At 43.5% G+C, this 12,301-nt stretch overlaps 1 protein-coding gene across 12 annotated transcripts in view; it reads left to right on the forward strand.

Moving 5' to 3' along the window:
• Positions 1–12,301, forward strand: part of NRXN3 (neurexin 3) — a 2,205,897-nt gene that overhangs the window by 2,035,829 nt on the left and 157,767 nt on the right. For all 12 annotated transcript variants that reach the window (XM_078659992.1, XM_078659991.1, XM_078659982.1 and 9 more), the window contains one exon: positions 12,182–12,271. In XM_078659992.1, coding sequence (XP_078516118.1) covers positions 12,182–12,271 — 90 coding nt within the window. The remainder of the gene's footprint in view (positions 1–12,181; positions 12,272–12,301) is intronic.

A 12,301-nucleotide genomic window follows, 5' to 3' on the forward strand; every position in this document is an offset into this window, starting at 1 on the left:
AAGGGCTGTCCAGTTGTCGATCGCTGGCTTCAGGGTGTCGGGTGGTTGGTTAGGGTTCAGTGTATTGGTTGTCTTCATCAAAGTTGTTGTAAATGCTCTTGATTTTGTGGTGGAAAAAGGTGCTGAGTTTGTCGCAGAGGTCTTGTGAGGGAAGGATGTCGGTGGACTCGCTGTTGGGTTGAGCGAACTCCTTGATGATTTTTAAGAGTTCTTTGCTGTTGTGTGCATGAGTGGAGATTCTGTCTTCAATCGCTTTTTTCCTCTTTTTCTGATGAGTTGGTGGTGGACGTTGGTGGCGGCTCTGAAGTTTTTGTGGGCTTATGTGTATTTGGTGTTCCTCCAGGCTGTTTCGAGGCGGCGGCAAATGCGTCTGGACTCTCAAAGTTTTGTGGTGACCCATCTAGCTTTCTTGGCGTGGGTGTTGGGTTAGTCGTTTTCGCGATGGTTGGGGTGGAGTTGCTGAGTGATGAGGTTAGCTGGTCGTTGGTGATTCTGGTCCAGTTTTTTCATGGAAGCTGGTGCTGGTGTCTGTGGATGGTGGGTGTTCTGAAGGTGAAGTGGACGCTTCAATGGTCAGTCCATGGGAGTTCGGTGGTGTGGTTGAAGGTGATGGAGTTTCCTGTTGATGAGAGGGGGTCAAGGGTGTGTCCTGCTGAGTGCGTGGGTTCGGCCACGATCTGGCGGAGTCCAATGTTGTGGAAGTTGTCCAGGAGGGATGTGGTGCTGGGGTCCAGTTGGCTGTTGAGGTGGAAGTTGAGGTCTCCAAGTATGGTGTAGTTGGTGGACGCAATGGCATGCGGGGAGATGATGTCCGTGATGGAGTTAATTTTAACAATATTACATCTCCCCACAATACTAATGGGAAGCCTATGCCAACTATGCATATTTGAAACAACCCTCTTTAACAATGGTTCATAAATGAGCACGATCACCTCGTCTACGTGACTACAAATGCAACCCCCTAAATATGTTGCTGTTTGTGTAATCCCCAAAGCCGCTGGGGCCGCATTTGATTCATAGTTCAATATTGTTTTTGTTCTATTAAAGTTTAATTTATAGCCTGAAAACGACCCGAAACGCTGGGCTTCTGAGGTAATTTCAACTATCGAGTCTTAAGGTCTACTGGAAAAGACTACTATATCGTCTGCATAAGCACTCAGTTTGAGCTCTATGCCATTGAGAAATACTGCTGGGATCCTTGCATTACATAACAAATGTTGTAAAAAGGGCTCAATGTAAAGAGCGAACAACAACGGGGATAAAGGACACCCCTGTCACGTGCCCCTTTGAACTACAAAAGAAGATGAGGAAAGACCATTAGCTTTAACTGAAGCTGTCGAATTGCTATACAGTTTCTGGGTTGCTGAGATAAACCTCCGACTGAGGCCAAGCATTGTCATTGTTAGCCATAATGATCCCCAGACTACCCGGTCGATGGTCTTCTCGGCAACTAGCATAAGCATCCCAACACGCTCTTCTAACCGTCCAGAAATGTCAAACACAGAGATAGCTGTATTAATGTGGGCTGCTGTGTCTCTGCCTGGAACAAAGCCATGCTGATGCTGATGCTCTGACATGAAAACGTGGATAACCGGAGCAATACGAGATGCAAGAATTTTTAAAAAGATTTTGGTGTCAGTGATATCTGCCGATATGAGCTCAGCTCCTCTGCTGGCTTCCCAATTTCTAAAAATACTATGATATTAGTAATATTCTAGGAGGGCGGAACATCCCCCCCTTCATGATCTCATTACATAGTGCTAGAAAAACCGCTAAAAGTCTATTTTTAAAAATCTTATAGAACTCCAGTGGAATTGTATCACCGCCTACAGCTTTACGGGAGGCAAAGTAATAATTGCTCCCTCAATTTCACCTTGATCAACATCCCTTTATAGAGGCTCGGAGAGAGAGCAGTTCCAGATAGGCATAGCGCTTTCCTCAATATAACCTGTAGCAATTTGATGGTTAAATTGTCATACAAATCGGCATAGTATAACTTAAATTGTTCAATTATATCCTCCGATCTAGTATAGACTAATCCGTCTACCCCTTTAATACATTTGATGCTAGGTCTAACCTCATATCAGCGATTTGATTAGCTAGCAGATGCCCAACCCTTTCCCCATACTCATACTGTTTGGTTTTAAACTTATGATAGCTATTTACTACTTTATCCCTTAAATATCCTTTAAGTTTAGCTTTGGCGTCTATCACCTGATGATAAATCAGCTGTTCATTCTCCAAGGTCTTTTAGAACAATAGCCCTTGCATGCTTTTGCTCTAAATCTAGATACGTCTTGTGTCTTTGTTCCAGTGAAGATAATCCCTGTCTATTCTTTTTTATAATATACTGCAACATAGCTCCTCTAACAAACACCTTCATACAATCCCAAACCATTGCTGTTTATGTTGTTCCCAGATTATTTTCGATAAATTCCCTTGCATGAATTCCATGTATTCTGGACTACTAAGAAGATATCTGGGGAAGGAAAACTCTCTCCTTGACTTTTTAACCCCCGGTTGAAGCTGCAAAGTCAACATCACCAGATTATGGTCCTAGGTGATTTTAGGGCATACCTCACTTTGTCTCCTCTCTAAAATCCTATTACTAGTGAAAATCATATCTATTCTAGAATATGTTTTATGAGGGTGTGAATAAAACGTATAACCTGGCACCGTAGGATTTGATCTTCACCAGACGTCCTCTAATTGATGTATGTGAAGAAGCTCCGATATAGCAGCCCTAACCGTATCCATCTTGAACCGAGTTAAAGTATTAGTGGTATCTATTTTTCTATCCATAATACAATTAAAATCTCCCATAAGGATCAGATCGCCATCCCATTCCAATAACTCAGAACACAAAGAAGAGAACATTTCAGGGCAGTTGATATTGGGGCCATACACTGCACAAACGTAACTTTGCGCCCATAGATCAATGCATGAGCTATTGCCTATCTCCCCTTAGAATCAGCCAATGTACGAAGCACGGTGTCCTGGCAATTTTTAGATTACACAATAGCCACCCCTGAATAGAGATTGATTGCAACGTGCTAACAAGTACATCATTTCCAAGCTGTTTTAGGTGTATCCTATCTTTAAAAGCCAGATGGGTTTTGGAGAGTCCTAATATATTAGGTTTAAATACCCGAAGTTCATCCGTTACTAGACGGTGTTTCCCAGCATTATTGAGACCCAATACATTCCAGCACATATATTTTATGTACAACATTTAGCCATATTGAAAAGCCCACTCCGCATGTTCCCCCTAATCACATTTCTCTTTCCCCTGTGCTCGATAAGTGTTACCTTAACCAAACTGTGGCTAATTAAACCCCTCCCTCCCCCGCCTGTCATTCTGTAAGATAGATTCAAAACACCCAGCACCAAATCTCACCCCACCCAACCAACCCATTCCTCGTGTCTGTGGAAAGGAATCATCCCCTTATCTGCTGTCCCACCCTGGCAGCATCTTAGGAAGAAGCTCCCACTGCTTACCCCCGCAAGTCCTGAGCCACCACCCAACCCCACCATAGCTACCTTAGTACATTTATATAACCATCATCACCCATCATTGACAAAAAACCTATGCGAAAGGATATTATAAAGCATATTCTGCAAATATTCACAAACAATTCTTCTCTATTAACCCGGAATGCAGAAAAACCTATCCCCCAGATGTTCAAAAGAAAGAAAAGGAGGGGAACATATGCCATCAAGTATTTGGTCCCTTCTTGGCAGCAGACTGCCACTCTTAGAGAGCTTGTTGAGCATCATATTCATTAAAGAAAAAGTGTGTTCCACCGTCCTTCATAACTTTGAGGTGGGCCGGTTCTTGCAAAAATACTTGTGGACAGAGGTTCTTAAAAGGATCCATCAGTTGGTGCAACTTCCATCGCTTGTATATTGTTTGTTTGCATAGATCAGAATGCACAAATATGGACATTGAGTCAACCTTAACAGGTGATGCTGGGCGGGCCTTCAAATATATCGCCTGCCGAAACAGAAAATTGCCAAGAAACACCGGAATTGGCTGTGCAAAATTGGACCAGCCTTGATTATCCTGTATTAAGACCAGGGGCAGTCTGTGCACGCGTTGGATCTGAGAATCCATGTCCCAGTCTCCTAGGTCGGGAAAGGCTTTTTTTAAAAAGACTAACAATAAATGCCCGAGGAGCGTTGCCTTCCTTCCCTTCCGGGATACCAAAGACCCTTGGATTCTGGCATCGCTGCCTGTTCTCGAGATCTTCCAGCTTAGCATGCATAAGCCCAATTTGAGAATTTTGCGATTTCCAAGATTCACTGAATATGTGCTAGCCTCCTCTACTGCTGTGACCCGGTCCTGCAAATCCGTAACCTCTGAGGACAGCTGAGTAACCTTAGATATAACCTCCAGCAGGGGTTTCTTTATCTTCTTACTATCTGCTTTGGCCTGTTGATAGTACTTGTGTGCCTCTGTTGACTGAATCAGTAGTGCCTGCATTATTCTAGACAGTGATGGCTCCTCACAGCCTTTTACAGGACCCAGTATCAATGAATTTTGGACTCTGCTTCGTGAAATATATGAAATGGAAATGGCTCTTGCGAAAGCTAGAGGGCCAGGGTCTTGGCGAACATTTAAACTGATGTGATCTGGTATTCAGTGGGACTAGAATTATGCTGTATAAGTACTCTGTTGGAGTTTATATCTAGCAAGATATATTTGAGTTTATAATTAATCTTTTTCTTTGCCCTTTCATGTTCGCTTGTTCTCCCTTTCTCTTTCTTCTTTTTTTGAAATTCATCAATGTTATTTCCCGATGTGCTCGCTTCCTGAATATTGATTTGCATTCATGGCTAAATAAAATTTAAAAATAAAAATAAAAAGTAGGTGTGGCCAAAGACCACTTTTTTACTCATGGTTTACAACTAATTAAAACAAGTCAGTAGCTCACGATTTCAGACTTTTGATTGGATTTTTTTTTTATTATGTATAAACAAAGGAATTACATTTTTGATGGAAACTAAACGGCATATTCTCAAGGACGCATCGCCTACTTAGCGGCACTTTCTGCCACGAAAATGGCAATAGATTTATCGCTCTATTCACAAGCCTAACAGCCGTCATCGCCAGTTTACCTGCGATAGCTGCCGCCAAAAAAATCGCCAAGGCTGACAGCGGCCACTAACGATAATCATATGAGGTAGGTGTTCCCGTCCAAAAACTCACGATAACACCACTTCGCGATATTCTCAACGACCTGCCAGATCGACGATGCGGGCCAAAACAGGCGATCAAGCATGTTAGCAGCAGGGACTTAAGACCTGCTTCTTTCTGATCTTAAGTAGGACGAATAAAACCTCTAGTAGAAAGGAAGCCCATCCCAGAGCCACATCTGAAGACCAACAGATGCCATGGAGCTACTAACCATGCAGCTCGGAGACCCAAGAGGTCCACAACACCCACTGCCACCACCCCCAGGACTACCCCCACCCCAGAACAACACCCCCGGACTACCACCGAGGCAGCGCAGAGCAAGACGATCTTTCGCCCTCTCGTACTTGTCCACAATAAGGATAATTAGAGTCACCAAAAAAGTTTAAAATGTTTATTCCAACTATATTGATTCATGAAGCAGTATGCGTACTACGATATGCATCAAAATGCATAAAGCTATCATCATCAACATTGTTACAAAACCATACAATACAAAAGGAGCTGTCTTGTCATAAAGACTGTGAAAAAAGCTAAATAACTAGGCTGAATCACCCTCCCCTTGGCAGGAAGAGGTAATTTAAAAAAAACAGAAGATCCCTAGGCGTTATTAGCTGACCCCCACCTGAAAGCCCAAACACAAAGAGGTTTACATCATAGGAAGAGCAGAGCTCAGCTCCATAGAACAGCCGTCTTCAAGTGTGTCTCAAAAACATGCAACCATGTCATTTCAAAGCATGATTCATCCATATGGCAGCTGTTACTAACATGTTATGCCTAGGCAATAGGGACTGACCAGAACAGAATAACAAGGGACAGTGTCGATCGACCTTGCACATTATGTCTAAACAGAATATTAACAGGAAGATGAGAACGTGAACAACAATCTGCTATCTTGTACAGAGCAGAGGCAAAGTGTTTCGAAAACAAATCTTCAGCAGAGGCGTGCACAAAAGCAGCAGCATAGGGCAAGTAAGCTCCTGCTAACTTAGCAATGTGGATAATGTATCCAAAGGGCCTGATGACCCCATATAACACCCTCCCCCTTGCTAAGTCAGTACGACATAGACAGAAGAAAAAAAACAGAGTTCAAAAGTCATGCAGTGTTCCAAATATCGGCGAGGAACTTCCACAAAAATTAAAAGTAAAATTGAGAGAAAAATTGGAAAGTTCGTAGACAAAGGCACATTGAGCTAGTGGAAAAAGAGTCAATAATGCAGACAGCGAAGTTGTGACGACCTAAGCAGTTAATCCATGAAGGCACTTGTGCAAAGAAATGTAATTCCCTCTTACAGTTCATCCTTGTCATTGGTAGAAAAAAGCAATGACATCCAATCGAAGTCGAAGGAACAATCATGTACCTCATAAGTAGGAGCATCCAAGAAGTGGGAGACTTGTGTGATATGCAATGAAATCACTTTGTAGGAAAGTCTGCGCAGCGGCTCAGATATCCCATTGAGCCAAGATTCCAAGTAAAGCTGCATGCGTCATTTGACCATCCACAGAACAAGCCACGCCATGCGCCTCCAAAGGACCCATCAACCGGCTGAAAACAGAAGAAAAAAGTTTCATCGCCCAGGAGAAATTACATCTGTTGCAATGAAGCACAGGTTGCACACAAGTATAGTATGCAAAGCGAAAGGTCAAGACGTACCGGACGCAAAACATTGCTAAAGGCAAGCATCCAAAAGCCTCATACTGGTGATGGCAGTACAGTTGGAGCTGGGCCAGCCTCTGCATAGCCTCAAAGTGAGCAGCCATTACGGAGCACAAAGAGGAGAAGCAGGACGCCAGCTTCTAGGGCCAATATTAAGTGACTCCCGCCTGAGACGCTGGAATAAATAAAATGAATGAAAGCTGGTATTACCCCGAATATAGTTTGAACAGGGCAGACCATGCCAGATCTCACACATTTAAAAATATTTATTGAATTAGTCCCACACAATGAAGTGGAAGGACAGTTGTAAGAAGCGGCTGTATCTCAGTCTAGGTCGGAGCCACCTGCAATTCCTGAATGTTTCTCTGGCGGAAGTGAGGGCCACCTCCTGTTGGAATAAAAGGGCTTTGTGCCTTCTCAACTTGCTTTCAAGGTCGGCATGGAAGGCCAAAGTGTAGAACCTATACTCCCTTGAGGGGGCGGGGTAGAGACATTGCTACAGAAAGTTGCGCGCTGGGACACTGTAGTTGCTCCAACTTCCTCCATGGTGCTTCTCAGTTCTTTGTTTTTTTTAAATTTGCAGCATTCGTGGTGAGTTGTCCCGCATGACGTGGGAATGGCACACCTGGCGCTGCTTATCGCTGATGTGTTATCGCTGTTGGGCACATCACAACTTTTTTCACGTTCAGGTTTCCTTTTTTATCAGCGTCTGCTGCCGTGTTGAGAATACGCCGTTAACACGGCGTTAGTTTCCCGTGATAGACGGGGTTATGTGATATTGCGTTAACCTAGGTTGCTGATGATTATCGCACGTTCTTGAAAATATCTCCCAAAGTATTTCCAGGAAAACTCCAGAATCTTCCAAGAAGGCAACAATGGCATAAATGCTTAAATTTGCTGAGGTGCATCCAGTGCTTGGTGCTTGCAAATGGCTGAGTAATAAATATAATTGCTAGCTAGAAATGCAATGTTTTTCATGGATTTTTTGTCATCTTCATGGTAGAGCATCTGTAAAGTGGTAATGTTGTGTTTGTAAAGTTCAGCACAATTTGTCACCTAATCTGCCACTTGTTCCCCACAAATCGGGGACAACAATTTACAGTTTGTGAACTATACTCAAAGTATACCATGAGAATAAATTACAAAAGCAGTACATTATTGAAAATGTTTGTTTAGGATAAGCCAGACTTGGAACGTCAATGGAATCTTGTTCTTATGAATCCTTTCTTCTATACTACATCCTTTTCCCCTTTCCGTGCTCAAAAATTAAAGATTGATTGATTGATTGATAAAAAATTTATAACGCGCAAAACAATAACCCGCAGGTATCAAGGCGCCTAACAATACCATCAAAATTGAAACAACATCCTTACACATAGGCTTGCAGAAAAAGGCGAGTTTTAAGGGCACTTCGGAATTTCTGAAGGGAAGGTAGAGACCTGAGATCCAAAGGAAGATCATTCCACCATTTGGGGGCCAGGGCGGAGAAGGCCCTGCCACCCCACTTGGCTCTTCGAATGCGGGGGACTGTCAGGAGCAATTTCCCGGAGGAACGCAAGTCCCTTCCAGGAATGTAGTGGGAAATGATGGAGCCAACTCCCGAGTCACTGTTTTTTGCAATGGCTCTATAGGTCATGCATAGAACCTTAAACCGTACTCGGTGTTCTACCGGTAGCCAGTGCAACGCTTTCCTGGCCGACGTGGCCGAGGAGCGTCTGGGAGCATCCAGAACAAATCTGGCTGTGGCATTCTGAACTACCTGTAAGCGTTGCAGGAGGCTCCTGTTTAGCCCCGCATACAGCGCATTACAGTAGTCCAGACGTGAGCCAATGAGTGCGACAGCTATTTGCTTTCTGGACTGCAAGGAGAGATATTTCCTAATCCTTCGTAGGGTGTGAATTAAACCCCAGCAGGTGGAGATGGTTCTACTCACCTGCCTGCCCATATCCAGGGCAGGGTCTATCATCACCCCAAGGTTCTTAGCAGATGTTGTGGGGGAAGGGCACACTCCTAGCGAGTCAGGCCACCAGCTGGCTGACCAGATGTTCTCTTTCCCTCCAAACACCATCACCTCAGTCTTCTCCCCATTCAGCTTGAGTGAATTCTTGATCATCCACTGACCAACCGCCTCCATACAAGATCTAAACTTGGAGGCAGTTTGTACATCTGAATGGGGAAGAGAGACGAGGATTTGGGTGTCATCCGCGTAAGAAACTACCTCCATCCCGAAAGATCTTATTAGTCTGGCTAGTGGGGTCACGTAGATGTTGAATAGGGTCGGACTAAGAGCCGACCCTTGTGGGACCCCACACCGCACTGGTCGGGATAGAGATAGGAACTCCCCCAGCTTGACTCTTTGTTCCCTTCCGTCAAGGAAGGAGGTCAGTAGATCTAGAGCTGCGTCCCTCACCCCCACTTCCCTCAGACGAGATGTAAGTACTGAGGGGGAGAGGGTGTCAAAGGCCGCAGTTAGATCTAACAGGACCAGGAGGGTGGTCTGGCCCCCATCCACTGTCGTGCGGATCTTATCGAGCATGATGGTGAGGGCCGACTCGGTGCTATGTTCCCTCCTGAATCCGTGCTGGGAAAAGTCCAGACAACCCGAGCCTTCCACAAAGGCAGCGAGATGCTTGTTTAGATGTGCCTCAAGCATCTTCGCTGGGGCTGGAAGCAGCGAGATTGGACGGAAGTTTTTTAGGACCTCCGGATCAAGAGAGGCCTTCTTTAGCAGAGGTTTCACTACTGCGCTCTTCCACTCCGAGGGGAAGATACCACCTCTCATAGCTAGATTCATTATTTCTAGCAGAGGAGGTAGGAGGGTCACCCTACACTGCTTGATGATTTTCAGTGGGCAGGTGTCCAGAGGGGAGCCGGATTTGGTCTTATTAAGCAAGCTCTCCAGATCTTGCAAAGCCAGCGAGGGAAAAGAGTCCAGAGTGTTCGATAGGGAGATGTCCGTGATGGTCATGTTCATCTCAACCCGAACGGGAGGCGCACTGATACATGCTCTTTGTTCCTCAAGAGCCAGATGGATATCCTGTATTTTGGTGTGAAAGAAGGAGGCAATCCTGTCACATAGATCTTGCGATGGAACAACAGAGTCAGGAGTTTGTAGGTTGACTAAAGAATCAACGATTTTAAAAAGCTCCTTCGGTGAGGAAAGCGAAGCTGTCAAGGCCACAAAATGATCTTGTTTGGCCTGAACAATCTCAGCCTTGTATTTCCTAACAAGAAGTTTGTGGGCTTCCTTATTTTTGAGGTCCCAACTAGAGTGCCAGAGCCTCTCCTTCCTCCTCACTTCTTGCCTGAGGAGTCTGAGGGAGTCTGAGAACCAAGGGGCAGATGGTCTCTTTCTCGCTCGGCGGCGGGTCTGTACTGGGGCCAGTTCATTCAAGGCCTCAGTAGTAACCTGTTCAAAACGGCCAACCGCGGTATGTACAGTGTCCAAGCTAGTGATAGAAAGGCTGGCAGCCCAGGGCGCAAAGGAGTCACTGCTGATATTCCTAAAATTTCTGGCAGTTTCCGTTATATGATTCCCTTTTTTACTTCCATCCACCCTATGGTATTCCAAAAAGAATGGAATCGCAAGGTGATCGGACCAGGACAGATGCACTGGATCCAAGGTGGTCAGACGATGGTCGTTGGAAAAAATACCATCTAATGTGTGGCCTGCACGATGTGTGACCCCGCTAACTCGCTGCGTGAATCCACAGGATGCCAAAGCCTCAATAAGACATGAGGTATCGAATGAATCGTGCCGTTCTAAATGGAAATTGAAATCACCTAAAATGGAAAAATTTTCTAGACCAAAGTAGGGTTCCAGGGACTGAAGAAAGTTGTGCGTGAAATCAGTCCTCGGACCAGGAGGTCGATATAATAGAATTCCATTGAAAAAGGGACATTGCGCTTCCTTTATAGTGAAATAAAGAGCTTGGAAGCAGTCCGGGAAGTCGGGTATAGGCACAGTGTGGCATTGCAGATGGTCTCTGTGAAGGATCGCTATACCCCCTCCCACTCGTCCCTGTCTGTCCAGTCTAACCAGGCAGTACCCTTCAGGGAGGGGAGTGCACCAATATGGAGGTATGTTGGGCTGCTCCAGTTGATAAAGAGAGACACACTCTTTAATTTCACACTCCTGTCTGTGTTTCAATGCAACGTGTAAAGTCAATGAACACTTATAAATATTAATCCACCTGTTAAACTAACATGTCTCTAATACTATCACACATTTCAATAGTCACTCTTGATTGTAATTACACATCCTAATTATTTTACGAAATGTTGCTTTGATGTGTTTATTCATTATTACACCTTTAGGCCCAGAATTTTAATGTGATGTGAACTTAAAAGACAGAACTTGCTTTAAAGTTCCTCTGTAAACATAATTAATTGAGATTTGCAGCAATTTCTAGTTTGTCTTATAAGAGACTTGTAAAATACATCTTGTACTGCCCTGCAGTCCAAAATAGAGATGTGAAATCACTGGATTTGTACAAACTCATAACTAAGCAAGATTATTGTGTTGAATCTGAATCTGAACATACATTTTACCTCAGAATTAAAACATATAAATGCCAACTATGATATCAATTAATACAATGAACACCTTTCGTGGTGAGCAATTCAATCAGTTTTGGATGGCTAACTTAGAAAAATCGAGGCTGATTTGAGATTTGATTATAGAGTATATAAATTGACATAGGTTTTATCGGTACTTAGAAATCACTGATCAGTAAAGAAACACATGCACATACATAAGGCAGTAGTTAGTATTATAGATAATGATGTGTACATTATAAATATTTACAGTATGGATCAGCCATCATTACAAATTGATTCTTGCAGAATTATCTATTTGTTTAAAGTTATGTTGGATTTTGTTTTAAAAATGTGGGCTACTGGTAAGTAGCATATGTTTCTGAGACTTTGATTCTGTGACTATTTTGTTTGTGCCATTGGCTAAGAAACAATTGTTTCGTGTTGCACGTTTGGTACAAACTGGCTAATGATGTAGTGGTTTTCTTCAATTTCCCTTGGATCAACTGGAACTGGTGGAGGTGCTGGAAATGAGTGAATGGCTAATGTCAATGTAATGTAATGTCTGCTTTCAACTGTGCTATCTTTGCAACATAATACAAAGCTGATAGTAAGGAAATCGACTTACCATAATAAGGATTTTGACCACTGAGCATTCTGGAAACAGTTTTCTTCTACCGATATTTAAAAAAATCATCCATGGATAGGAAAAAAGGCACTGTTCTTGTATTAGATGCTTTATGACTTCATTGAAATGTATAAAATGTGTTTAAACTTTTCTTTAAACTTTAAAGGGCACAGTGATAGTGAGCGTATCCAAATGGTAAAACAGAAAATCCCATTCAAATATAACCGGCCTGTAGAGGAATGGCTGCAAGAAAAAGGTAAACGTTGTTAAAACTTTCATTTTAAAA

Source organism: Lissotriton helveticus, chromosome 9 (assembly GCF_964261635.1).
Source record: "Lissotriton helveticus chromosome 9, aLisHel1.1, whole genome shotgun sequence".
Taxonomy (NCBI): Eukaryota; Metazoa; Chordata; class Amphibia; order Caudata; family Salamandridae; genus Lissotriton; species Lissotriton helveticus.